General features: G+C 36.0%; 1 protein-coding gene across 1 annotated transcript in view; it reads left to right on the top strand.

Annotated features, from left to right (window-relative positions):
- The first annotated feature begins 720 nt into the window (after nucleotides 1-720).
- Nucleotides 721-26,836, top strand: part of LOC111147338 (mesenchyme homeobox 2) — a 62,654-nt gene continuing 36,538 nt past the window's right edge. Inside the window, 2 exon segments of the mRNA XM_022503331.1 lie at nucleotides 721-1,279; nucleotides 1,281-1,500. Of these exon segments, the coding sequence (XP_022359039.1) occupies nucleotides 986-1,279; nucleotides 1,281-1,500 (514 nt within the window). The 5' untranslated portion in view covers nucleotides 721-985.

The following is a 26,836-nucleotide window of genomic DNA, read 5'->3' as shown; positions in this document are numbered from 1 at the left end:
GCCCACCTGACACCACAGGTGAGGATGCCAGCGTCTCTGGACATCTGCAACTGTCGCCGCCCCAGGCTCTTGTCCCACTCACCACACCGTTCTGTCCCTTTTGGGCGCTAAGAATGGCCCTTTCCTACCCGCGGGCACTTCCCAGAAACCTCGGATGCCAGTTCCGAGCCCGTTAGCAGCCCACCGGGAGAAAACAGCTGCAAAAAGCTAGACGCGCCACTGAGCCCAGGGCACGAGTTGATGTGGAGTTTGAAAACTTGTCTGAGCGCGCGCCAAACTCTGATCTTTTTAACCTTAATCCTACTTCCCCTTTCGTGCTCCTCTAGCTTTCCTGCAGGTGACAGTGCCCAAGTGGCACTGACAAGACAACTTTCTTAAGGGAAGTGAGCGGGTCGGACACTGGGTGCGGTGTTGGGGCTGGCCGGCACGGAGGAGCACATTGGCCGACGGGGCCCGGAGAGGAGAGTCGCTGTCCGCCCGGGTGCGGGTTTAAGCGCCAGGCGCGCCGCTTGCAGCCTCAGCTGCTGGCGAGGGCCGGCGGGCGTGGACGCCCTGTGTACGTCCAGCCCGAGATAGGAAGTGGAACTGGGAGCGCGTGGCGCAGACTGAGCGGGAGTTTTGGAGGGAGTTTGCATGTGGTCAGCTCCGGGCTGCTAAGCCAGCCCCCAGCTCACATTACACTCTATTTATAACCTCTCAGAGCCGTTTCCCCCTGAAAGCCGTTCTCTGGGACCACCTTCTTTTGGCTTTAACCTCTCCTACTCTTGACATCTGAGTAGCTCGAAGGGAAGCTTCTCCAGGTCCGAGTGTTTATACGTAAAGGAGACTGGCCGCTAGGGCTCAGGACCGGGATTATCCGAGCTCTACAGAATCGGCGGCTATTTGGGAGGGGGAAAACACACGATTTCCAGTGAAAAGTGACAGAGGTTGGTAGCGTTTGGAACCACCGTGAAGTCTTCTGCCTGGAACCCGAGACTTGCATGCTATGGAACACCCGCTCTTTGGCTGCCTGCGCAGCCCTCACGCCACCGCTCAAGGCTTGCACCCGTTTTCCCAGTCCTCACTCGCCCTCCATGGAAGATCTGACCATATGTCCTACCCTGAGCTCTCCACTTCTTCCTCGTCTTGCATAATCGCGGGATACCCCAACGAGGAGGGCATGTTTGCCAGCCAGCATCACAGGGGGCACCACCATCACCACCATCATCACCACCACCACCACCAGCAGCAGCAGCACCAAGCTCTGCAAACCAACTGGCACCTTCCGCAGATGTCCTCCCCCCCCGAGTGCGGCTCGTCACAGCCTCTGCCTCCAGCCGGATTCGGGAGGGCCCCCGGAGCTGGGGAGCAGCCCGCCGGTCCTGTGTTCCAATTCTTCCAGTTTGGGCTCCAGCACCCCGACCGGGGCCGCGTGCGCGCCAGGGGACTACGGCCGCCAGGCGCTGTCACCCGCAGAGGCGGAGAAGAGAAGTGGCGGCAAAAGGAAAAGCGATAGCTCAGGTAAGGGCGCACCGGGTACGGTCGGCGAAAGGGGGCGGGGAGATGACGGAGAAGATTCTCGCACTATATAGTGAGGCAGCAGGGAATACGGTATGTGTCTTGCCCTTCTGGCTCCCCGCCGCCAAATTCCGTGGGGCTGCTTTGGTCCTGTTATTTGGGGGCACGTGTTTCTCCAAGGGCAACACTGCAGCCAAAGCGCTAAGCTCTCCAAGGTTCAAACTAGTTTACCAGAGGGTTAAGAAAAAAGGACAAGTGACAGTATGTGAAATCGATTGCGAAGCGTGACCTTCCATCTGAGCGGTGAGGAGGGGAGTGCACCCTGGGATGCAGCGTCCGCTGGGCGTGCGTGCGGGTGCCGCTCCTTGACTTTTCCCTTGCAAGTTCCCGACTCGGAGTGGCTCGATTTTTCCCATCGTTAACTGGATTTCCAAATTATTGCACAATGTTTGGAACTTGCAGTGGAACTTGGCAGAGCGTATGAGAAAAAAAAAAAAGTTTTACTTTTTTTTTTTAAATTATTATTATTCTGATTTCAGAGTTCTTTAAATAGCACCCTATTCCAAATGGTAAAAATTTCGCTTTCTTGGGGAGGAAGACAATCTAGGAATTCGGAGGATTTTAAGGAACGTATCAAAGAATGGTAAATAAATACATGTTCAGACTCTTGAAAAACGATTTTTAATAGTTGTATTCGTGTGGTGCTGATCTAAACAGAGAATCTGAGTTTCGGAAGTGGAAAGTAAAATATCCTTCGATTCAGTTTTATTGGAGGCAATATTTGGAAACAAGCAGCAGCCGGGGTAGTGCTGGTTCTCTACGTGCTAGAGGCTGGTATGCGAGGGTGCGCGCAGGAGGCGCTGATCTCGGTGTGGATAACTTGAGTAGCCACGCAAAAGGGAACCTTACCAAACGCAGATGCTTGAGGGCCCAGAGTGCCAAGTAAACTGTAGCAATCCCGAGAAACTAGTTTTTCGGGGAGCTCCTTAAAGCCCTAAACAATCTGTATCATCATGACATTGTTAAAAGACACTTTACAATTAAGAGAGTTCTGCGTTTGTTTTCTGTAGCTATAGCGTATCCTGCGTTCCGTCTTTTAGGAAAGTGTCATTTTAAAAATACAGTATTTATGTATTTTTCTTCCTTTGCGGAATTGGTTTAACAGTCCTAGAAGGTAACTACAGAGATTGATGTGAAGGATTGAAAAATGTTTGTTGTTCCCAATGCTTTAGGTAAGAGCCCACATAAATGGCAATGATTGAGCTGCATTGATTTCATGTTCCTTTGCAGCAGTGGTATCGGTTGTTCTTTAGCGTTAGTATGAGATGGATTCTTCTACCACAAATTTAAAATCTACTTTTACTTTCCAAGGTCAGGGGTGAACTTTTAATGCTCCATCACAAATTAGTTAATATCTAAGAAAGTTAGCAGCAGTATCATTCATTTTTAATGGTTTTTACTAACCATACGTGAAACTCTCTTAAGACAGAGTTGAAAGGTTAACCATAACCAAAAGGTTTCCATCTTAATTTCTTTAAAAAAAAAAAAGCCACTTTTAAAAATACAGTTTTCATTTCCTGGGTTCAGCATTTGATATCAATGTAACTTTTTTGGAAGCAGATCCCAGTTCAGGTTGGTCAGTCCATTTTTGCAATCAACAGAGGCTCTTACTGTTCATTTTACTTTCTGCAGTGAAAAACCTGTGATGGACTGTTCCTTTTGCTTCTGAACGGAATCAGTGTACCCAAGCTTCTTAGGTAAACTGAATTTTTATATAGGCACATATTATTTTGATTCGGGGGAAACAAAAAAAGCGGGATCCAAGAACTGCTTCCCTTAAATTATTTTGATAGCAAGTTTCTTAAGGAAACTGGTTATACTAATAGTACTATCGTTTGGTGGGAAATAACCATATAACAAAGTAAGTTTATATTTACATGATGAAACTAATTAGAATACTGGGACATCAGCTACATATAGTCTTAATCCATTAGATCTTGAGTGGGAAATACAATTAGCCATCACCAAGGATAGAATCACTGGGGAGTTAGATTGAGTGTTTTCTGTTCATGATGGGATATTTTGAAAGAACTTTTTGACTAACTAAAAGGAAATATCACCAATGGGTTCCAGTTAAATATATGTGTACTCTTAAATATAATTTGGCAATCTCACTATTTGAGTTAATGTTGTTAGATCTTTAGATAGATTTAGATTCAAGATATCTTTCTCCTGTGATGTTTCAGTTGGTCTTCCATACTTATGTTTATACTTATTTCATTTCATAGTATTATAAAGGCAACCTGATCTAGCGGGAACTAAAGCAATGTAGAAAATCATATAATTCTGGCTTATTATTAACACATGAATCTCTCCTTGCTTACTGCACTGTTTTAATATTTCAATATTTCAAAAAATTACATTAATTTCTGAACTCTCAAAAGTTTAAAATTGTATTTGATGGAAGTCATATCATGCTTAGTAGAGTTTACTTATATTTTGTTAGGAAGTTTATAATTACTATGTACTTATAATTGAAAGTAAATATAGTACACAAATCCCAGACAAAGTCAGAACCAGAATTCTTTATCGTTACATATAATACCCAGATTATCTGTGTATGTGAACGTGTGCATGGCCCTGTGAAATTCAGATAGAATTTTAAACAACAGAAAATATTGAAAAATGTCCCAAATTTTTATCCATGGTAATGATGCTAAAGCTACAATGTGTAACATTTTCTAGTATGCCTTTACATATATTTCTCCTCCCAAACACACACATATGCAAACTCAAGAAGCCTAAGGGTCTAGAAACAAATATTTATGGACTTTGGGCTTCCATTATAGTTTATTGACAATTGAAAATAGCCAAGTTTAATGGAAAAGCACACTGTTATTTTTATATGTGTTAAACATTTTTGGAACTTTGAACCTGCTATGCTTTCCAGCATTATTAGCAAAGCCAACATCTGCGACATCTTCAAAGGAACTCTTAAAAATCAAAACTTTACAACTGCACTTAAAACAAACTATACAAAGCAGGTAATTCTGAAAAAAATGTCTATAAATAGTGTGAATTACTTGGCTTCAATTACATGTGATTGTTCTTCAAGCAATGTAGTAATAGGTGTAAACTGTCCAGATTTAGCTAAAATAACCAAAACAGATTAGTCAATCTAACTTTAGTTTTTATGCAGGTAAAATACAGTATAAACATGTGAATATTTCTTATTCAAAGTAGTTTAATGAATGTAAGTGTACATTTTATAAAAAAATCAAAATTACATTAAAAAGGAAGGAAGTATTTTGGGAATGTGGATTTTACAAGGTTTTGAATAATATTAGATTCTTGTAAAATTACAAATATTTATAGCTACAATATCATAAAATACTTGTCAATTATATTTGTCTATATGTTTGGCTATGCAGAATGACAAGCATTACCATAATAAGCTGGAACTTAAATACAGAGGAATTTCTTCTCCACCATAACTCTAATATTATATTGTAATTTTTTCTAGATATTTCAATCATCGTGTTTTCTGAAAGGAAAAAATACTTTATTATTCATCTCTGTGTTACTGGATTAGGACTTTTCAGCATTTGCTTTAGAATTTAAAAAAAGAGTACTGGATCTTGATAATTATAGAGGACTACTGAACAAATTAAATGTCTCAAATCTATGGAATAAAAATAATGTCAGTTAAGTCTTTTTCTTGGAGTGGTAGATCAATTTTAGGTGTGAACATTTTTAAATGGTGACCTGACATAAAAAAAATTCTAAGTACCATTGACCTACATGAGTGTTTTCAAATGATTACACTCAAAAAAGTCAAGAGCAGCAGTCTCTTTAGAATTAAGGTGCTTTATTGTTGAAAGTTAGCAATGAATGGAAGGAAGAATGAAAATAAAAATAGAATTAGTTTTTAAGATCTTTGTAAATGTCTTTATTTATAGTTCCTTTGGAAAGGAAAAGCATTACATACAAGGCATGGCATGGCTAAAACTTTCATTTTGGTGGAAAACCCCGTAATGAATATTTAAAATTTTAATCTTACTTTATAGTACCTATCAATGGAAACCATTATGTTGGCACCCCATAAGCTGATCTCTACTAATAAACTGAAAAAAAAGTTTTAAGTATTACCCTGTTTTTCCTCTGTGCGATATGAAAACATCAGTCCTTCATCACAACATTGGTATTTATAATAACATAGTGTTTATTATAAGACCTCTAAGAAATTAATTTTAAACAAAAATGAAATCACAAATGTGGACAAACTTTTTCATAGATTCAGAGAAATTTGGGAGACTAATTCCATATTTAATAGAAAAATTAACTTTTTTTCATTTGAGAAATAACTTGTGGATGAACTAATAGCTGAATAATGTAAAAATTCACCACATATAAATCTATTTCATATACGTGGCCTGGTATTGGTGCCAATTTTATTCATTTGCTATAGTTAAGAGAGAGAGAGAGAGATATGTATATATATATATACACATATATATATATATGCTGGGCAGTTTTATTAACTATATATATTTTTTTTTTTTTAAAGATTTTATTTATTTATTTGACAGAGCGAGATACAGTGAGAATGGGAACACAAGCAGGGGCAGTGGGAGAGAGAGAAGCAGGCTTCCCGCCAAGCAGGGAGCCCAGTTGAGCAGGGGCTCAATCCCAAGACCCTGGGACTATGATCTGAGCCAAAGGCAGACACTTAACAACTGAACCACATAGGCACCCGAAGTCTCAGTTTTATTAACTATATTAAAAATGGCAGCCAGAAACAAAGATGTGAAGACTTTTTAAATTTTCATTTCAAATGGGAAAGACCAATATAATATAATAATATATTCTGGCTTTTGGGACTTTTTCATTTAAGTATTTTATTTATAAAATTTCAGACCATGTCTCTTTTCTAAGCATTCTATAATGATTATAAACATCTATAAATGATATATGCTAAGGAAGGGAAATTATTAGAAGACAAAATATTTTCAGGAATTCCTTACTTAATATTTGTTGAATTAATAGTTGTAGGTGATTTATCTCTCTCAATTTTTTTGTATTTTTGTTATAATGTTTTTTATAATAATAAGACATTTTCTGGGAAAGTATATTAGCACATGAAGTGAGACTATCAGGAGTAGCATTTTTCCACCTTGATTGAAATCATAAAATAAGAAGGATTAATTCTTGAGTGGCCAGTTAAATTACATTTCCTGCATTATGGTACTGGTGACTGATTCTAGAGGTTAAAATAAAAAGAAAATTTTAAAAGGATGAAATACAAACCAGGACGAAAGTCCACAAATCAGAAATTGAGGTAGGTATGATGTATTTCCTCTTTAATGTATTTAAGAAATAAAACATCTTTTATTGTCACAGCTTATTTTTCTGGATTATGTGTTTTAGTCATTAAGGTGCCTTAATTATCAATGACAGCCTTTCTTTCTGTAAAGAAAATGAAGCACTAACAACTTTCCTATTTTTGTTATGATGCTCTTATGATTGTTTGTTGGAACAACTGTATTACACTGAAAACTCTAAGTAGGGATGGAGGAATACAGTCAAGAAAAGTTACTTGTAACACTCTATCATATTCATCGGTGAGGTTCAAAAATCCAACTGGCGAAAACCTTGCAGAGTATTTTATTGCTCTCATGGAGTAAAACTTACAACGGTAAAGGTCATTTAGGTCTCGGCCTTCAATTTGCCATTACCTATGTTGAAGCAGAATTAATTTAAATCTAATGTCTCTGATGGTTTCTCTGATGGTTTCTCTGATGTTTCTCTGATGGTTTTCATTTACATTATAAAAGCGTAGGGCATTTATTTGCCCATAAGAAGTTGTGTTAGTATTTTAAGATACAAAATAACCAGTAAATTTCAGGTATAGTTTTTATATTTCAGAATAAGCATTTCTATTTGAAACCTTTTGACATATTTATTACTGAATTAACAGAAAATTAGTAAGAGTATACATTCATATGTGGTTGAATGGGTCAATTATTAATTTTCCCTGTATTTGGAATTTTAAATATGCAGTAAAAAGTCTCCAATTATTCGCGAAACTTTCATTTGTAATGTTACATTTTCCACAGCAATATAATACTTCTTAATTTACATGTTACTCTCTATAAATTGTATATTGTATGTTGTGATCCTGGTTCTTGTAGGATTCTGAAAATATTCTAGGATACCTTTTTTGATCTTTTACATGTGCATATGAACAAGACTCATCAGGTGAAATCTGTACTATATGCATACATTCTTGGAAAGAGTTTGTGTGAAAGAGAGGAAAATACTTTCAGTAATAATCAGTTCTCTCTATCCTATATTAAAAGTGAACAAATCAGATCTTTAACCTACATGCTTCTTTAAAAAGTTAGCATCTCCTAAAAGTTTAATGATTCTAAAATATTTGTGTATTTTGGTGACTCAATTCTTACATCCTTGGATTTATGGTAAATATAACATAAGTTCACAAGGTAGTAAGTTATAGTGGTAAAAACATTAGGGTTTTGTTTAAAGATTTAAATTAAAAATTATTGCTCTTCAGAATTTTATAGAATCAACTCATATTCGAATGTTTCAAATGTATTTAAGTGTTCTCTTTGTTTTCATAAGCTTTCTTGCTAAGAAATTTCAGGTATGTTTCTTGAATTTTGAATAAGCTAGATTGGCTGAAATTATGAATATAAGGAGTTTATTCTTAATAGTTTTCAGTTCCTCCTGTGTTTCAGTAGAAAGGTTAGTGGTGAGAAGAAAACAAGGAGGGAGCTAAGTTAACTAGGACGTGGTAGCTGTTCTTAAAGCATCCTTTAAAATAATCTTTTTCTATAAAGGTACATTCAGATATACATACGCAGTAATAGACTTCCAATCTCTTGATAAAAGATCATCTGAAGTAGACCATTCACATCAGAGACCTCAGTATAACGTTACATGTTCCGGTGAGAAAATAAAATATTAGGTTTGAAGCATATGCAGCTGTGTCGAGAGTCCACCAGGCTGAGGCTGGTAATCAGTGATAGTCATTAAAGTCAAATCTGCCAACTCCCCTGCAGTTTTTGTTTTCTTTTGTTTTTCTCTTCCTCTCGCTCATTATTCTTCACACACTTCGAGAGATCCCATAATGCTCTAAGAGAAGAAAAACCCTCAGCTATCTTACATGACTATGGGCAAGAAAATGATTAAGATGAAGTCATCTCTCTCTCAGGCTCTGCGGAAACGTAGAGGAGGGTCCAGCTTAGGCGGGTGGATGCCAGTAGAATTTTAAAGGCCTGGAATTTTGCTCTTAAAACTTTGCCAGAAATGACACCCAAACAAAACTTATTTTTGCAAAGTGATAGTTATTTGCAAATGTAGTGGTGAAATGTATTCAGTGTCTGTAGAGGCAGCTTCTTATATTGTCTAGACTGCAGAGTAAACTTGTAGATGATCATTCTTAGCATCCTGAAAAACTAGCAAACTAAACTGAAGTGTATTCTTATTAGTCAGAAAAAAAAGAAGTGCAAGGGGCAATGGGTCTTATCAAATGAACAGTGAACACAAAGCAAATTTCACAAATTGATTGATTTTATTTTGAGAGCTAAAACATGGAGTTCAGGAAAATAGAATTGTGTCATCAGAAACTTAGTGGGAAGTAAACAGATAAAATGTAGCTTTGATTTTGTAGGATGTCAATAATTTAACAAATGGCTTTCACATTTTGAAAACCATGTAAAGAGAGCTCTACGGTTAACTGGGCAGATTGGAATTAAGTGACATCTCTCCTTATTTAATATTTTTCAAATGTAAAATGAGCTCTCAGAATGTTTACTGCGTTTACCAATTAAAATCTGTCCAACTACAGGCTACATTCACTTTGGGATTTTTTAAAAATTTGAAACACAAACAGATCTGGATGCATTAAAGTAGAGAGCATCTAGAAGTAAGCTTTTGAGACAGATTGAAATGACAGGAAAGCCAGAGGTTAGGCATCCAAATCCGGGGTCCTGCTGCTGCCCACATTTCCAGAATTATCATCTTTTGGATGCTCACCTTCAGAATTCAGGGAATTACATACATCTTTTCTTCTAGAACTGTTCTTTGCTCCTGGAAGTTGACCTTTACCAAATTCATTCTTGAATACTCAGATATTTGGGAAAATAAAAAGTAACAGAAACACTGTGTGTGTGTAATTGTTTTGCTTACTTAGCCATTAGTTGATAAATCCTAAAGGATCTATCTTATTAATTAGTCATCCTATCAGACAAGGAAATAGGTGTCACACTCAAAGGAATAACTGAACATAGTGTTTGATGATGACCATTTGAGGGTGAGCAGTATGTAGGGGAGCAACAGGAAATGGTCAGTCATCCAGGGTCTGCCCACATTTGGAAAACATTAGCTCCTCTAAACCTGAGGCGGCAAATAAAGGGAGCTATTACAAGAATCCAGAATCTAACAAGAGCAGCCGGACAGAAGCCTTCTGGCAAAGTGGGGACCTCAGGTGGAGGGTTGCAGCTGATATCAAATAGCATCCAGTAAACTATCTCCGTGCCATCCAGTCTCTTTTTGTTACCTCCCATTGGCCAAATATAATCAGAAGACAGTGAAGAGATCACACTAGTCTTGGTAATTAAATCCATGGAAGTCAAAAAGGAATGCAGGCTACTGGGGAGAAATAACTAATAGTAAATCTGGGAAAACCCAATGTCTTGCTAGCTGTGAATCAACTTCCCTGTTTCTTAGTTTCCTAAACATCAAAGCAAGTTAATAAGCATAAAGCCCTTAGAACAGCATCTGTGTCAGTAAGTGTTGTTATTTTTATCATGTATCAGTGTAGGTGCAATTATGTCATGGGTGTGCCCATCTGAAAACAATCCCTGTCTTATGTTGCCTGTTTATTTGTATTTTACCACTAATATTGCTGTGGAAAGTATTGCTTGCCTAAAAGCTTGCTGAAGATTTAAAATAATATGCCACTGCCACTAGAATTGTTAAATCCCATGCTGTTTTCCTGAAATGTAGAGTGAGTTCGAGACCAAGTAGTGTAGGATACTCAAGTCTCTTTCACTTAATCACCCTTAAGATTCCCATTCCATAGTGTCTTTTGCTTGGGCATCTCCTAACCTCCTTTCTCAGATGTCTCCTGCCACTTTTCCATCAAACACTTCCTTTCAAGAGGAACAAAGAAGCATTTAGTCAAAAGGGAACAGAATTTAAACCAAGGGGATTTGAATATTATAGTGAAATTTCAGGTCTCTTATTTTCAGTTGTTAACTAGGAGAATATAGGTATGACATTTTTTTCTGCCATGTTATGAAGTTTATTGCGGAGAGAATATACGTATTATATCTCCTTGTTATTTTTGGTGGTTTCATTTGGAGACTTTTAGGAATGGTAAATATGCAGATACCACTAAAAGCTAAGACTGTATTATATCCCTCATAAAATGCATAGAAACAGTTTTATTGGATACTTTTGTTTTTTATAGAAAGAGGCAATATTTTTACTTATTTGCGTATTTATTTATGTTTAATACATTTTTGAGAATTATAGACTACTCACCTGAGTAACAAGTCCTCGATGATTGGCTGATTTCACTCTGGTAAGCTTAATCACCTCTCCTACACCCACAGTTCAGAGTAAGGAATTCCAGACAAGTACTTTAGGGAAATTTTATTATATTTGATGGTCTGAGGCGGTTGCTTTTGAATAAGTAGTAGAATCAAATACCGTATTGAAATTCTAAATGCCAGAGTTAACACTTGAAAGTTCCTAGATTCAAAGCAATTAAGTCTTTAAAATTAGAGAATTTCAAATCACTAGTGATTACTTCTCTGCTGGATAATGAAAGGGCTGGGAGGGAGCAGGGAGAGGGGTAGAGGAAGAAGAACAGAATATTAAATGTTCCATGCAGTGGACTGCATTGACAAGAAATCAATCACACTGCAGTGACAAGAAAGGGCAAATGGCATTGTCTAGTTCATTATTCTTTGGTGTCAAGGTAGGCATGATTAGTCGATTTTCTTAATGAGTTGTGATCTTTAATATTTAAATGGATCATTAGAATCTGAATTATCAAGGCACTACAAGACTCCCAAGGCATCACCCAGTTCAATGAATGTATTTCCTAGATGAGAGAATGTGCCCAGGGAAATTAAGTAACGTCTGTCCATTCAGCCAAGTAGTGGAAGCTGAACTTCCATATCCTGACTTCAGCCTAGTGCCCTTAAAAGGAAAATCTCATAAAATATTTTGAAACCTTAAGTTTTTAGTCTCCCCAATAAAAATAAATTTCAGCATCATTTAAAATGTTGGCTACTGCTTTTGAGTGAATAAAATGGAATTTGACGAAGTGCTTCTCTTGGGTGTAAACTGCCTCTCTCTAAATCTGGTTTTATAGTTACCTCAGTTGCTTTTCATTCTTGTTTTATGAATATAAACACTGTTATACTTTCTTAGCTTTGGTTTTCTAATGACATAGTTCTTGTTATCAATTACCAATTTTCCTGTATATTTTTAACACCTCCTACAATAAACCATAGCATTTTAAAGTTCAGTATTTGGTACGGTGCAGATGGACTTTGCTGTATTATATCTCTAAATAATAGATATTTATGTAACAGAATCATATTTTGGATAGCCATTTGTGAATTGAAGAATCTGTTTTCTGTTTTAAAATTTTTAATTTAACTCAAGTGAATTTTGCTAAGTTGAGCCTTACTTAAAAAGTATTTGCTCTTTTGTGTTCAAAGTAATGAACACAATTATGTAGACACCAAGCAACTCTCCCTTAAATCATTAACTTTATCTACATTCTTAGAAAAGTATTGATCTTCGTTTTGATTTGAATGCAGTCTTCTTGCATAGAAGATACTCAGAAATATTAGTGGTTGGCCATTTAGCTTTGGCTAACGAGTTGTATCTTTCTTGTTTCTCGTCCTTTCCTGCCCACACCCATCTTCACCACAATCTCTAAATACCAGATCCATCTGCTCCTCCCCAAATCGTTGAACCATACAACCTCTGGATCACTCTGACACCGACCTTTCAAGATGATTCCAGAGTCTTAAGTTTTTACTGGACCCTTAAAACACAAAATTAAACATCAAAAATATAGTTGGTTCATTCAAGAAGTTTTATTTTCCTTTTTTTTCTCTAAACACAACACCATTTTCAAAATAATAAAACATCCCTCTTTTATGTAGTTAATTTTAATTTATATTCAGAATGCTTTCACATTAATCACCTCAATTGATATTTCTCCTTTTCTACTAGACTTATATTCAGGACTCAGTTGTGCAGCCTCTTCCTACACAGCTTGGCCAAATCCATTCTATTTCACATTCTTCTGTATTTTTTTTCTTCTTCTCTATTTGTACTTTGATGTCTCTTGCACTTAATTTAGTTTTCTTTCTTGGACTCCTGATATAGCTCCCTTCTGAGTATCTTTTTTTTTTTTAATCTCTTTTCACGTTTCCCTAATGAAATCCTTTATTCAGCATATAGTAATATTTGATTTTCATTCCTCTTCTTGGAACTCTACATTAAACTGAAATTATTTCATACTTATAGTATGAATGTTTAATTATAGGCTTTGATGCATAAAGCACATGGAGTGGCTAATATCCATCAATGATGTACTACTAGATTTAACTTGTAGTGTTTCTTGTGTGCAACCAAATTTTGCTTACTATCTTATGTACATAACATATAATTAGATCTAACATATAATAATATGTCTTAGAAGCTCATATGTATTATATATATAACCACATAGATAAAGTAGTGCTTTTCTGACAAAGTGATCTTTTTTTTTTAAGTCTTTGGAACACAATGCTCAGCATTTGTGTTAGTTTAAAACAGTGTTCTCATACTCCTTTTGTGGGTACCTAAATATTTATATATCATCATAGCTGCATTCAAGAAGTTTTCCACAAGATTTTCTGTATTTCCCATTTAGTTAAGAACTCCTCATGATATGCAATGTATTACTTACTGTCTAACTTCCTTTGGTAAGAATTTAGGGCTGTATTTTAAGGGGCTTCCAGCTGAAGTCTCCCAATACAGTCATTACAGCCTTTATTGATCAGCTGGGGCAGTTTTGTTGTTATTGGTTTTTCTTTTATTTTAACCAATATTTCTTCAGTAAATTTACTTATGCCTACCCTCTTAGAAAAACCTTTATATTTTGAGAAAACTATAAATTCACATGCCTTTTATAAGAAATAATATAAAGATCTCATTTACCCTTTACCCATTTTCCCCCAGTGGTGATATCTTGCATAGTTATAAGACACTGCCTTAACCAGAAAACTGATACTGGTACATCCACTAATCTTACTCACATTTCACTAGTTTTACTTGCACTTATGTGTGTGTGTAGTCATCTCTTTGTTGCCTGCCAGGTTTATTTTGTATTTTGATCCCATAGCCTGCAATAGCTTTTATCAATACATATTCATTATTTTCATTAAAAGCTGGCTTTTGACACCTTCTCGGGTCACTACCACTTTGTGCTAATCATTGCATTTCCCTTACCACATTAATGTCTATATATTGCATAATAATACACTTAAATTTTGCCTTGAGGTTCTCTTTGGTATTCCTATTTCAGTCTCCTGTCTTGAATTTGAATCGCAGTCACTCCCTAAGGAAAAGTCAGTGTCATCTTTGTCTTTTAGTGTGATATCCAGGATCAGTTTAGGTATGCAGACAGAAGTCTTTGGTAAATCCTATTTGTGGCATAGACAATGCTTCACTAATGACGAAATGAATTATCTGTATTAGGGGTTTTTGGAATTCTTGGTTCCAGGCGTTCAGTAGTAGGGCGAATTTGGAAGATTCTTGGGCAGTCCATAGGAGAGTTTAGTGAATATAAAGCCTAAGTAATGATCTGTGTTTGTTTCTGATTGACTTGTATGGATGCTTTCTAAGATCAAATACCTGTAAGTGTGTGGTATAGAGTTACCACTCGTGAATAAATCAAGACAAAAATAAATATGCATTTATTAAAAACTTTATCATAAATCAGTAAAAAAATCCTGCATTTTAAAAGTTAATAACAGTTCAGTGATTGTTAAGCCTAGCTTCCTGTTAATTAATGTATAGGAATGCCTCATTCTGTTATTTTTGGGTGAAACATGAGATTCTACATGATTTTATGCCATGCATTGTTGAGCTTCTGCACATAACAGTCAACCAAGTAAGTCTATTTAACATGTCTGTCCAAGAAAGCCCTAAACTTGAAATCACTGGGTAGTTGGAAAAAATATGGAATATTAATTGATCTGCATTGTTGTGTTTGGTAGTGGCACAAATAGTTGGTGATGTGGGAGAGAAAAATGGGTTATTTTCATATGCCTTTTTATGAGGACATTGTTGCAATGATGCTGATTCAATCCACAATGCCTTGGATCCTGCTTTGAATGTGATTGGCTAACCATATTCAAACAGTGCTACGCGATGAGAAAATGTGGATCTAAGACACTGACAAGTGGTCTGGTTCTTAAGGAAAAAGCAATGATAGTGAGGGGCTGGCGAGTTGAATAACTCATCTTTGCAGTTCTGAGCTTAGTCACGTATCATATAAACTAATGAAGGGAAGGTTTGCAGTAAGCCTCCCTGTGGAGTGAGTTAGCTTTTATTTCTGTAAAAGAGTTCAAATTATTCCATATTGTGATTCACTTTGATGGTTTTTTAAAAATTATGTTATCCACGACTCTATTGATTCTGTTTCAACAATTCCTTCATTTCATAAAGAAAAATAACTTGCAATGTCTCCTTGCTTCTGGTCTTTTTTATCAACATATAAGATTACATTATTCAGAACAGTAACTCAACACTGACATTACACTGACATTACACTGGAATGACTGGGGCAGTCTTAAACAATACTGCTGCTTCATAGATCGTGATTAAGTTAATCTAGAGTAGAGCTGGAATTTTTTTAAATTTTAAGAGAAAATTACAACATTTAAAGAATAGAGAAAAGCATATAACAAACACTCATTTGACCACTGTGTTCAGTATTTATTAACACATGGCAACACATCTCATTTATACCATCCCACTCCTCCTTTGCCTTGTTTTAATTATTGTTACTTTTTAAAGATTTTATTTATTTATTTGAGAGAGAGTGAGAGAGAGAGAGAGAGAGCACACGAGTGGAGTGAGGGGCAGAGGGAGAAGCAGACTCCCCACTGAGCAGGGAACTGGACGCAGGGCTTAATTCCAGAGTCCTGGGATCATGACCTGAGCCAAAGGCAGACGCCTAACCGACTGAGCCACCCAGGCACCCTTAATAATTTTGAAACGAATCTCAGATATCTTATTTCATCTGGACATTGGTATTTTTAAAAAGTCCCAAGTGATTCTGGATTGAGATTGGGAATTACTGGCTTAGAATATTGTTATTAGGTTGAAAAGTTCTGAGAAGCTTGGACTTCATATTCTAAATCTTATCCTTTTCTGCACATGGAGAGCAATGTTAGACCTGGTTGCTCAATAAAAAATTATAGATTTACTAAAAATGGCCATTTGTTTGACTACATCACCAATAATCATAATACTTTTCTATGCTGTATAGTGTGGTAATCACTAACCACATATAGCTACTTAAATTTTAATTAATTAAAATTATATAAAATTTTAAAATCAGTTCTCAGTATCACTAAGCACATTCTACATACTTAGCAGCCATATGTGACTGTTCTGGCTAATGTATTAACTAGTACAGATACAGAACATTTCCATTTGTTAGAAAGTTCAGCTGAACAGGGCTTTTAGACAAAAAGACAAACTCCCTTATCTTACTCTTCAGCTACTGAAAGAATCATCAAGGATGGGAATCTCCTCAAGTGGAGAAAGAGATTATGCAAATTTAGTATCACACTAAGCTAAATGCAGTTAAAAGTTTAACTGTAGAGTTGAAGCATATATAAAAGTAAAATGTGGGGCGCCTGGGTGGCTCAGTGGGTTAAAGCTCAGGTCATGATCCCAGGGTCCTGGGATCGAGCCCCGCATCAGGCTCTCTGCTCAGCGGGGAGCCTGCATCCTCCTCTCTCTCTCTCTCTCTGACTGCCTCTCAGCCTATCTCTATCTGTCAAATAAATAAATAAAATCTTAAAAAAAAAAAAGTAAAATGTAAAGAGCATTACTTTGTTCAAAGACTTTTTGGATAAATGCTTGCTTGCTTAGTCAGCCAACTGTTTACTAAAATAAAATACATTCACAATTTTAAGGAGGCCAAAATGTATCATAAAATAATTATTAATTAAACATAATGAATAAGCCTGGGGTTTGGGCAGTTACCAATGTAAAAGCAAAGTCAGAGATATTACATGGCTGAGTTATAAATACAGAACTCAAATAAAATAAGACACAATATAACAATGGATGTAAATATTAAAAAAACAACAGAATTTTGGAAGAGGGAAGGCAAACAAAGCATATCAAAAATGTAAGGTCAACTAGGGAGATTCTTCTAGGCCTCTTGAGGAATAGGGAGGAGAACATTTTTCTGGGAAAGGGTGGGGAACATGCCAGGAATTAGGCTAGATTTTCCAGGGGGAAAGTATGAAAACTTAATAGAATAAGACAGTGGCAGTAAATGACAAAGACTTGTTAACTTTATAGTCTCGTGGAAGATTTGGTCTTTCACAGTCCCTGGTGTGATTTCCAGAATTTTAAGTCAGGTAGCTGACAGAAGACCTATTTAAGGAGATTTTTAACATTTTAAGGAAAAAATAAGGATAAAACATTCCCTTTGGCATTAGAAAAGAACAAATGCAATGAAGAGTGGAGTATAGGGAGTATCACGTCTGTACAATGAAACATCTGGGTATGTTTGGCTGGGGCCATACTTTACACAATTAAGTTGCCACAACTGCATAGTTTTTAATATGTGGGAAGTGGGAGGAGTATTCATTAGTGGATTCATTTTTAAGAGGATTAATTGGTAATTGATGATTGAACTGTTAGCAGTTTGTACAAGAAAGGGCAATACTAACACTACATGTTAAGCAAAGATATCACTGAATATTTCATGTTAGAATTTATGAGTGGGGAGAGTACATTCACGTATGAAAATGTAGAAAAATGTCAATGATTCCATACAGGCTATCTTAAGAATACAAAAAACAAATCTACACATTACAGCTCTGGGACAAGTATATGCAAATGTCCAGGCAGTTCTCATTGTTTTTAAGATGTTTTGGAACAGAATCAGGATCAAGTATAATTTGCAATAAAGTATTATTGTCAGTGTGGCAGAGGAGTAGTGAAACCATGTTAGTAGTTTTCAATGAGTGAAATTTGTAAGTTTGCTTTTATTTTGAAAATTGGTGCATAAATACATGGACATGGTAATCTATATTACTTTTTTATTTTAGATGAATTACTTTTTATATTTTAGATGAATAAATCTTAGTTTTTCCCACTTAAAAAAAAGTGTCCTTTTTCATGGACACAGTAAACAGAGATGAGAGGGTTTTTTGTGGTGTTGTTTTTTTTATAGAAACCACTTAGAAGAAATAGTCTCCATATTCAAAGCATTAGTATAAAAATAATCATCACTAATTAAAATATGTTAATTACATGCAATTAAGTGGTTAAATACGTGTTAGTATACAGTAGAAATAGTTGACTTCCAAAGAGAATGATTTTTACCTTGAAAACTCAGAATGTGAGAAAGCCAAACTAAACCAGTAAGAAATTTAAATATGTTATTCAAAGTGGATGGAAAAAAGTGGATCCATAATTTAACTATGTCCTTAAGAGGTGCTGAACTGAGGTGGGAAGAGCTATTTAACACGAATTACAAGCAAAAATATTATTAGGAGATTTTCTTCATGAGGAGATTGTGTTGTTCTCAGGTCCGACATAAATACTTTCTCACATTTTCTCTGCTTTTCCTAATATTGGGGGAAAAAAAGCCCTCCTCATTTTAGACTTTCTAGTAGAATTTCACTTGACTTTGAATCACCTATTAACTTTAAGAAGGAGCATTAGTATTTTAAATCAAATTGAATTCCTTAAAAATAAGTAGCTCTGAGACAAACTAATAAGATAAATGGTTAGATTTATCTAATTAGATAAATGGTTATGAGTGTCAGATTGTAGCCCATCCTCACTTTGGCCCCAGACAAATGCACCAATGCCATAGGTGTTCCAGTAGGATCCTAATTCACAAACTCATACTTATTATGTCACTAAATGCCTGCTATGTCCCAGGGTGTGGTTCTGTGCAGTGGGTACACATAGATGAATAGAACACCCTGAGGTTTCTGGAAGGGTCCAGAGCATGATCGTGAAGGCAAAGTTGGAAGCAACTGGATGCAACACTATGATAGAGTATATAATAAAGTAGCAAAAGTGATGAAAATATCCAGAGAAATCCAGGAAGATTTTAGGAAATGTATGGCACCTGCCTCAGTTCCTCTCACTTCATACTTTTTACTTTGGAAGTTATGAATGCATGAAAATCTATTGGACTGCAACTGGACCAAATCACCATTGGTGAAAAGTATAAAGACCCTTGTTGAATCATAAACATATGAAATGAAGAGTAGGTTTTTGGGTTCCTAGACTCATGCACAAAATGCATTCCTAGGACATTCTTGTTCGTATCCTCACTTTTAAGATTTAAGCTTTTCTTTGTCTTCTGCACCAAGGTTTGTGGGCAGTAATTGATCATAGACAGCTAAACTTTGCAATTCAAAAATATTATTTCCAGGTTGTCATTTGATAAAATCAGAGTGAAAGGTAAGAGATTTTGCTAGGTAGTTAAGTATCTATGCTGCATCATTTTGGGCATGAAATCAATGTCATCTTGATAAGGCAAGGGATAATTAAGCCCATGAAAGACACTGCAGAATACATTTACCAATGTAACTCTGATATTCTTATCTTTCCCATATTTCAAGGGCTGACTGTAGTTGTACATTGTGAAACAAGTGAAATGACTTTTAGTCTTTCCTAGTTTCCCTTCTTTAGTCTTCTTGGCATTTCTCTCCATCTTTATCTTGAGAGTTATTAGGACTTTCCTGCAGGCCATATTCAAGTACCTTCAAAGAATGTTAGAATTGGAAAGGATTCTAGATTCATCAAAACCATCTCTTTAATCTTAAAGATGAAAAAATTGAGGCTCAGACAGTGGCATCCTTAAAATAATGTATGCAGTGCTAGAACTAATAACTTTCAGTTTAGTATCTTTCTCTTAGTTCTACAATTTGAAATTCTCATTCCATTTATTTATTAAGATGTCAGATCATTGAAATTTTCCTTTTGAGGATTGTGGAACTGATTACTTTCTACAACAGGAGTTATAATAGCATGTAAATTTACTCTTTTAGACTGGCAGTGTTTTTTTGTTTGTTTGTTTTTGGTTTTTTTTTTTTTAGATTTATTTATTTATTTATTTGACAGACAGAGATCACAAGTAGGCAGAGAGGCAGGCTCCCCACTGAGCAGAGAGCCCGATGTGGGGCTCCATCCCAGGACGCTGAGATCACGACCTGAGCTGAAGGCAGAGGCTTTAACCCACTGAGCCACCCAGGCACCCCTAGACTGGCAGTGTTATGGTTGAGTTAATCACTCTCCATGTGTTGTATGACATTTATTTCCTGGTAAAATTGGTCATTCATTGAGAAGCAATAACTTGGGTAGTTCTGGAGTTGATGTCTGTTTTTCAAATTTACTCTAAAATTTTACAAAACATTATTGAAAATTAACAAATACTTTATCATTAAATCTGTAATATTGTTACACTTGCAGTTATTTAATGATCTGAGTTTGAGGGTTTTTCTCTGTTGCAAGTACTCTCTGAATCCCAGGCATCTTACTTGAATCCTTGTAATTCATGACTCTTTGTTTTAATATTCTTTCGGTGATTTTCCAAAAGATTTTCAGTGTCACCAATTCATCGGGTTGTCTTTTTTTCTTTTAATTTAGGATAATAATTTGTTTTCTTTGCCCATTTTCTCTTTCTGAGTTATTGTGGAAATGTATGTGGAGGAGGTCATATTTATTCACAAATTTGACTGTATTGAATCATGCAGGTTTGACTTGGCAAATACATGACATTGTCTTGAACATTTAGAGTGTGGTTAGAAAGGAGCCTGAACTGTAAGAAAAGGTTTTTGTGTGTGTGATGTCCACTTAACTAATAAATCTGTCATCACTGACTGGTCTCCATTTCCTCTGAAATAAACAAATCACTATTAAGTCCTTTGAAGCAAGAGACTGCCAGGAAACACGAAAGTCACTTTTGCTTCATCCTCCAAGATAAAGTATTTAATAAGTGGAAATGAGATGCAGCAGAAGGAGCCGTGGGGTCTTCACACCTGCTCGAAAGTCCAACAGATATTCACAGAGCAGGAATTCAAACAAACCTCAAACCTTGACATTCAGCACAAGTGCAGAGACAAAGCCAAGAATGAACTTTTGTAGGGCCCTTGGAAACTTCCTAAGTAGGAAGCCTGAACTGTGGGAACATAGGAAATTTGAAGAGGAAAGGCTAGAAATCTGAAGGCCTATGGTCCTCAACTAAATTGGCCCTACAGTTTTTTTATCTTTAGATTATTTCATATTCTACTTTAAATCAAATGGTAATTGATCCATAAATAACTTTTATTAGAAAGGCAGGGATTTGGTAAAGGAGTAAACATCAGGCATCCATTGTCAAGGGCTTTTTTGTTTGCTTGCTTTTTTAATCTCTGAATTCCAGACATTTTATTTTTATTTATCTCAACCAAAATAAAGAGTTCTTTTAAAGTAAATTCACATTCATTCTAACTATTGATTCACTAGGGAAATATAATTTCACATGAGGGGCAGAAGTAAAAAGAGAAGACAAATGCCAAAACTCCTAGAAAGACCAAAAAACAAATAAGATACAAAGGAAATAAATAGTCATTAAAAGAATAACTGAACGTATATCCCAAAATTAAATTTAAAAGGGGGGATACTTTGCTATTTTTTTCTAAATTTTGCCTGCATCCTTTATTTTTGATTAAGGAATTTGTCTCAACAACAGAGCCAATCCTCTCAACATATGCCTTTTCTTTGTAGTTATTAGCTCTTGGAGCACATGTAACTGTGGATATTACTTGTTTCAATAATCATAATATTAAAAACAAATCGAAAAAACAATTGACCCAAACTAAAGTTTTCATTTGAACTAAAAATTTTCTTTATCTCAAGTTTTGATAAACTTCTTAACTCATGTGCGTGTGTGTGTGTGTGTGTGTGTGTGTGTATTTTTTTTTCTTTATTTTTTTTCCCTTCTAATACATCATGTTGAAAGGTATAGGAGTATAATTTGGGAGACCAAAACTGCAAGTTGTGGGGCGCCTGGGTGGCTCAGTGTGTTAAAGCCTCTGTCTTCGGCTCAGGTCATGATCCCAAAGTCCTGGGATCAATCCCCACATCGGGCTCTCTGCTCAGCGGGGAGCCTGCTTCCTCCTCTCTCTCTCTGCCCGCCTCTCTGCCTACTTGTGATCTCTGTCAAATAAACAAATAAAATCTTTAAAAAAAAAAAACAACTGCAAGTTGTTTTGTGTTTTCTAGTAGCTCAGTGACTGGAATGTTGCTGTTATACCTATGCTTCTTACTGCCTTCCTTATACTAGTCTGTCCTTATTTTAAGGATGCCTGCACTGTGCAATTATTTATAATAGTTCTGCCTTCCAAAAGCACATTTTTTGTCATTTTAAAAATAAATTTAGTGCAATGCCATTCAGACATTTTCAGTATTATTTTCTTAACAACATTCACATTTGTAATACAGTATTATTGATTCTAGTCATCATGGTGTATATTGCATCCCCATGACTTAAACTTATTTTATAGTTGGAAGCTTGTACCTCTTGATCACTTTCACTTGTTTTGCCCACTCCACACTGCTCCCATCCCCTGGCAACTAGCAAACTATTCTTTGTATCTATGAGTTGTATTTTGTTTTGTTTGTTCATTTGTCTTGTTTTTTAGATTCCAGATACAAGTGAACTCATGTGGTATTTATTTTTCTCTGAGCTATTTAACTTCAGGTAATACCCTCAAGGTCCATCCTTGTTGTCACAGATGGCAAGATTTCATTCCTTTTTATGGCTGAATAGTATTCCATTGTATGTGGGTACATTGTATATACCACATCTTATCCTTCCCTTCAATCATTTCTAGACACCTAGGTTGTTTCCACATCTTGGCTCTTGTAAATTAATGCTACAGTGAACATGGGGGTGCACGTATTGTTCCGAATTAGTGTTTTTGTTTTCTTTGGATAAATACCCAGAAGTGGAATTACTGAATCAAATGGTATTCCTACTTTTAGTTTTTATGAAGAACCCCCATACTATTTTCCATAATTGCTGTATCAGTTTACATTTCCAGCAGTGCACAAGGGTTTTCTTTTCTCCACAACTTCGCCAGCTTTTATTACATTTTCTTCTTGATAATAGCCATCCCAACAGGCATGAGGTAGGATATCTTTGTGATTTTGATTTGCATTTCCCTACTGATTAGTGATCATCATTCCTTGGGGATGTAATGTTCAGCATGGTGACTATATTCAATAGCATTGTATTTCAAATATGAAGTTTCTAAGAAAAATCTTGAAAGTTCTCGTCACAAGTGAAAAAAAATGTAGCTTTGTATAGTACAGATGGTAACAACTTATTGTGATGATCATTTTGTAGTGTATACAAAGGTCGAGTCATTATGTGGAACTCCTGAAACTAATATAGTTATGTCATTTATGCTTCAATAAAATATTTTTAAAACATGGGTTACTGTAGAAATTTCTCTCACTTGACAGTAACAGATTTGGCCACAGTACAAAAGTTCTTATCTCATTCTGCCTTCCTGAAAATTAAATCATTCCATTCTTCACCTTTTCCTCAATAGATATGTAATTATTTTGGTTTTTAGAGATTCCTGATACTTTTAAACAAAATGCAGTTTGTGGCTGTGAAAAAGTGTGTTCTGTGTGGCCCTAGTCATTTGGAGCTACAATGGGAAAGTTGATTTTCTGTCCATAGGTATATCTTTGGCTATATACAGATGTGGGAATGACCACTATGTTAGTTTATTTGTGGATTGAGTAATTTACATCTTTGAGTTATTTGATAAAAAGGCCCAGAGGACTTTTAATTCTAGGACTTCCGTTGCTATCACATTGATAATCCAGAACATGAAGAATACATTGTCTTTGAGTTTATTGATTTCTAATTATGGGAAATGTTCATTGATTTAATAGAATGTGTTTTTAAATTTTTTTAAAAGATTTTATCTGTTTGACAGAGAGAGACACAGCAAAAGAGGGAGCACAAGCAGGGGGAGTGGGAGAGGGAAAAGCAGGCTTCCCACCAAGCAGGGAGCCCGATGTGGGGCTCTATCCCAGAAGCCTGGGATCAGGACCTGAGCTGAAGGCAGACGCTTAATGACTGAGCCACCCAGGCACCCCTGTTTTTAAATTTTTATATGCACTACATGCAATCATAAATCTTTTGGAGTGGCTTCATTCTTTATAAATATCAAGATGAAATACAAATACATTACCAAAAATATCAGTCACTGCTCTGTGTGAATATTAAAAAGGATTGGAAACTTTTGAAGGAATGGGGGATTGCTCCATTTTTCCAAGCCAAAAATATCAAAATTTGGCTTATAAGACTATGGAAACTAAAAGTCTGCATATTCCTATAGGGGATTAATACATTATTTAACCTTGAAAAATATTATTGCCTGGCAGCTACAAGATATGTTTAATTTTCTCAACCCTATGTTTATTCCTTTATTTTGAATCCATTTCATTCAAAAGTTCAGATCTGGAGGCACCTGGGTGGCTCAGTCAATTAACATCTGCCTGTGGCTCAGATCATGATCCCAGGATCCTGGGATTGAGCCCTGCATGGGCTCCCTGCTCCATGGGGAGCCTGCTTCTTCCTCTCCCTGCTGCTCCCCCTGTTTGTGCTCTCTTTCTTTGTGTCAAATGAATAAATAAAATCTTAAAAAAAAAAATTCTGTTCTACCAGTAGTAAAAACCTCATTAGAATATTGTACAGCTGATAATCTCCTCATTCTGTAGGAGCCATTTGATATATACACCTCTTTGTTGATTATAAATATAGTCAATTTGAGATTTTTTTCCCAAATATACTTAATTGTTTTTAGTTTAGGAAAATGGAGAACTAAAAAAACACTAAAACCCAAATATTTCCCTAAAGAAAAAGTTTTGTAACATTAAGATGGTGCGTTCTTTGAAGACCTCAAAGCTGCTAAATATAGAACAACTGATTTGCTCTATATTTATATAGAGTTGATTTTATTTTTTTCTCCAACGTAATCCAGAAGGCAAATAGCAGTAGCAGTATTGATTTTCTGTTCCAGATTCCCTTAGTCAACACACAAAAAGAGAATACACTATAATGTGGGGGAGCAGTCATCTTGTCCTTTTTAATTCCAGCGCGTAAAGTTGGTCTTGCCTAAAATAAAAATGAAATAGTCACCTTTGCATAGCTCTAACCATAAAATTATTTTCATCTTACCTATTTAACTGGACTCTTTAAATTTCATAATGTTATCTCGTGTGATTAAATATAACTGTGATCGTAGGAGAACCTGTATCTGTTACCTCAGTCAGTCATTATCTGTTCCGGAAATTTGTCAGTCAGCTTAAGCCGTTAGAGTGGTGCTAATCATGCCAAAATCATAGGCTTAGGTTTTGTGACATTAGCGTCTTTCAGAGAATGACTTTCCTTCGTGGCTCTACAGAGCGCTGCCCTAATCACTGCCAGGCGTATAATAAATGCATTCTGGGTTACATAGGGAACTGTGTGTGTTTGCCCAGCCATAAATGGAAAACCCATTTAAGAATGCCAGTTTGAAATGGTTGATCATATTTTTAAGATGATTGATTCATCTCCCCCACTCCTTCAGTCTTTCAATCATTTATAATGTGCATATTGAGTGCCTCTCATTGGCAAAGTGCTGTACTTTTTTCAAAATGTGTGGTTGATTCAAAAAGCAGAAAATGTCTCAAAGCTCAGGCCCCATATATTATGTAGGTGCCCATTTAATAACCAAATCAATTTAATGAATGGTAATGCATTCATCAATTAAGAAGAAAATTGAAATAATTTGAATATTCCCCTCTCAAACCATGCTTATTATCTTAGCTCTAAGATCTCAGCTATAGATCATGACAAGTTGGATAAGAAAATATATATAGTATATTATATAAATAGTAGAATTATTCATGTATTTAGTTACCAAAAACTACCGATTTTCCATTCTGAATCACTTTTTCATATAACCCCATGCCCTAATCTCTTAGTTTAGAATATAGTTTTTCAACTGTATAATTACAAGAGTTTCTCCCCAGTTTTTCCCAATGCTTCTTCCTTCCTCATTTTTTTTTTTTTTTAATGCAGGTGTGATGGTCGATTTAAACATCTTTCCTTGACCACTGACTATGCGTCAAGCTTAGTGCTGGAGCTCAAAGGCAGCCTCAGTTGCTCTTGAACCAGGAGACATTTGGCAATATCTAGAGACAAATTATTTTCATGTGTGGAATGCTATTGGCAACTAGTGGTTAGGGGCCAAGGATTCTGCTAAATATCTTCCAGTGTACATGACAGTCCCCAGAAGAAAGGATTATTGGGTCTAAAATGTCAGTTGTGCCTGAATTCAGAAAGTCTTGTGGGGAGGTATAAGTGGAAAGGTTCTAAAGAATAAGGTCAGGTTTCGGCTCTTCAGGCACATGCATCTAATCCTACTCTGATTAAAATCGTCAAATTAATATGTTCCATGTTGTTTATAGCCCACACACTCTTGCCAGTTTTTTTTCTCCAAATCTCCAGCCTTTTGCATGTGCTGACCTTCAATCCAAGAAACGTATTGCTTTCCAAAGGCAAGGTAAGGGCATTCTGTACCCTTGGGTTTGTAAGACTTTATTCTTGCTTTTCTCTTTGTCTGGAAAGCCCTTCTTTCTGTATCTACAGAAATGCATTCTTTAAATCTCACTGCAGATGTCACTTCCTCCTTGAAGCCATCCTTAAGTCACCCTAGCAAAGGTAGTCACTGAAACAAAAAAGAAAATATATTCACTGTCTTCCTCACATAAGTCTTGTAGCTTATCATGCAACCTCTTATTTTTGAATGAGTCATTTTGCATTAAAATTAGTTATTAACCCTTATCTCCTAAACTTGATTGAGCAGGGATTGAGTCTTAAGCTCCAAGTACCTATGACAATGTCTGGCAAAAATTTTTTGTTCAAATGTTTGATAAAAGAATGGAATAAGTACCTGAATAGTTGTAGGAGAATGAAGGATCT

The sequence above is a fragment of the Enhydra lutris genome, unplaced genomic scaffold (genome assembly GCF_002288905.1).
Source record: "Enhydra lutris kenyoni isolate GAN:26980312 unplaced genomic scaffold, ASM228890v2 scaffoldscaffold16, whole genome shotgun sequence".
Taxonomy (NCBI): domain Eukaryota; kingdom Metazoa; phylum Chordata; class Mammalia; order Carnivora; family Mustelidae; genus Enhydra; species Enhydra lutris.
This window is presented reverse-complemented; position numbering and strand designations above follow the sequence as displayed.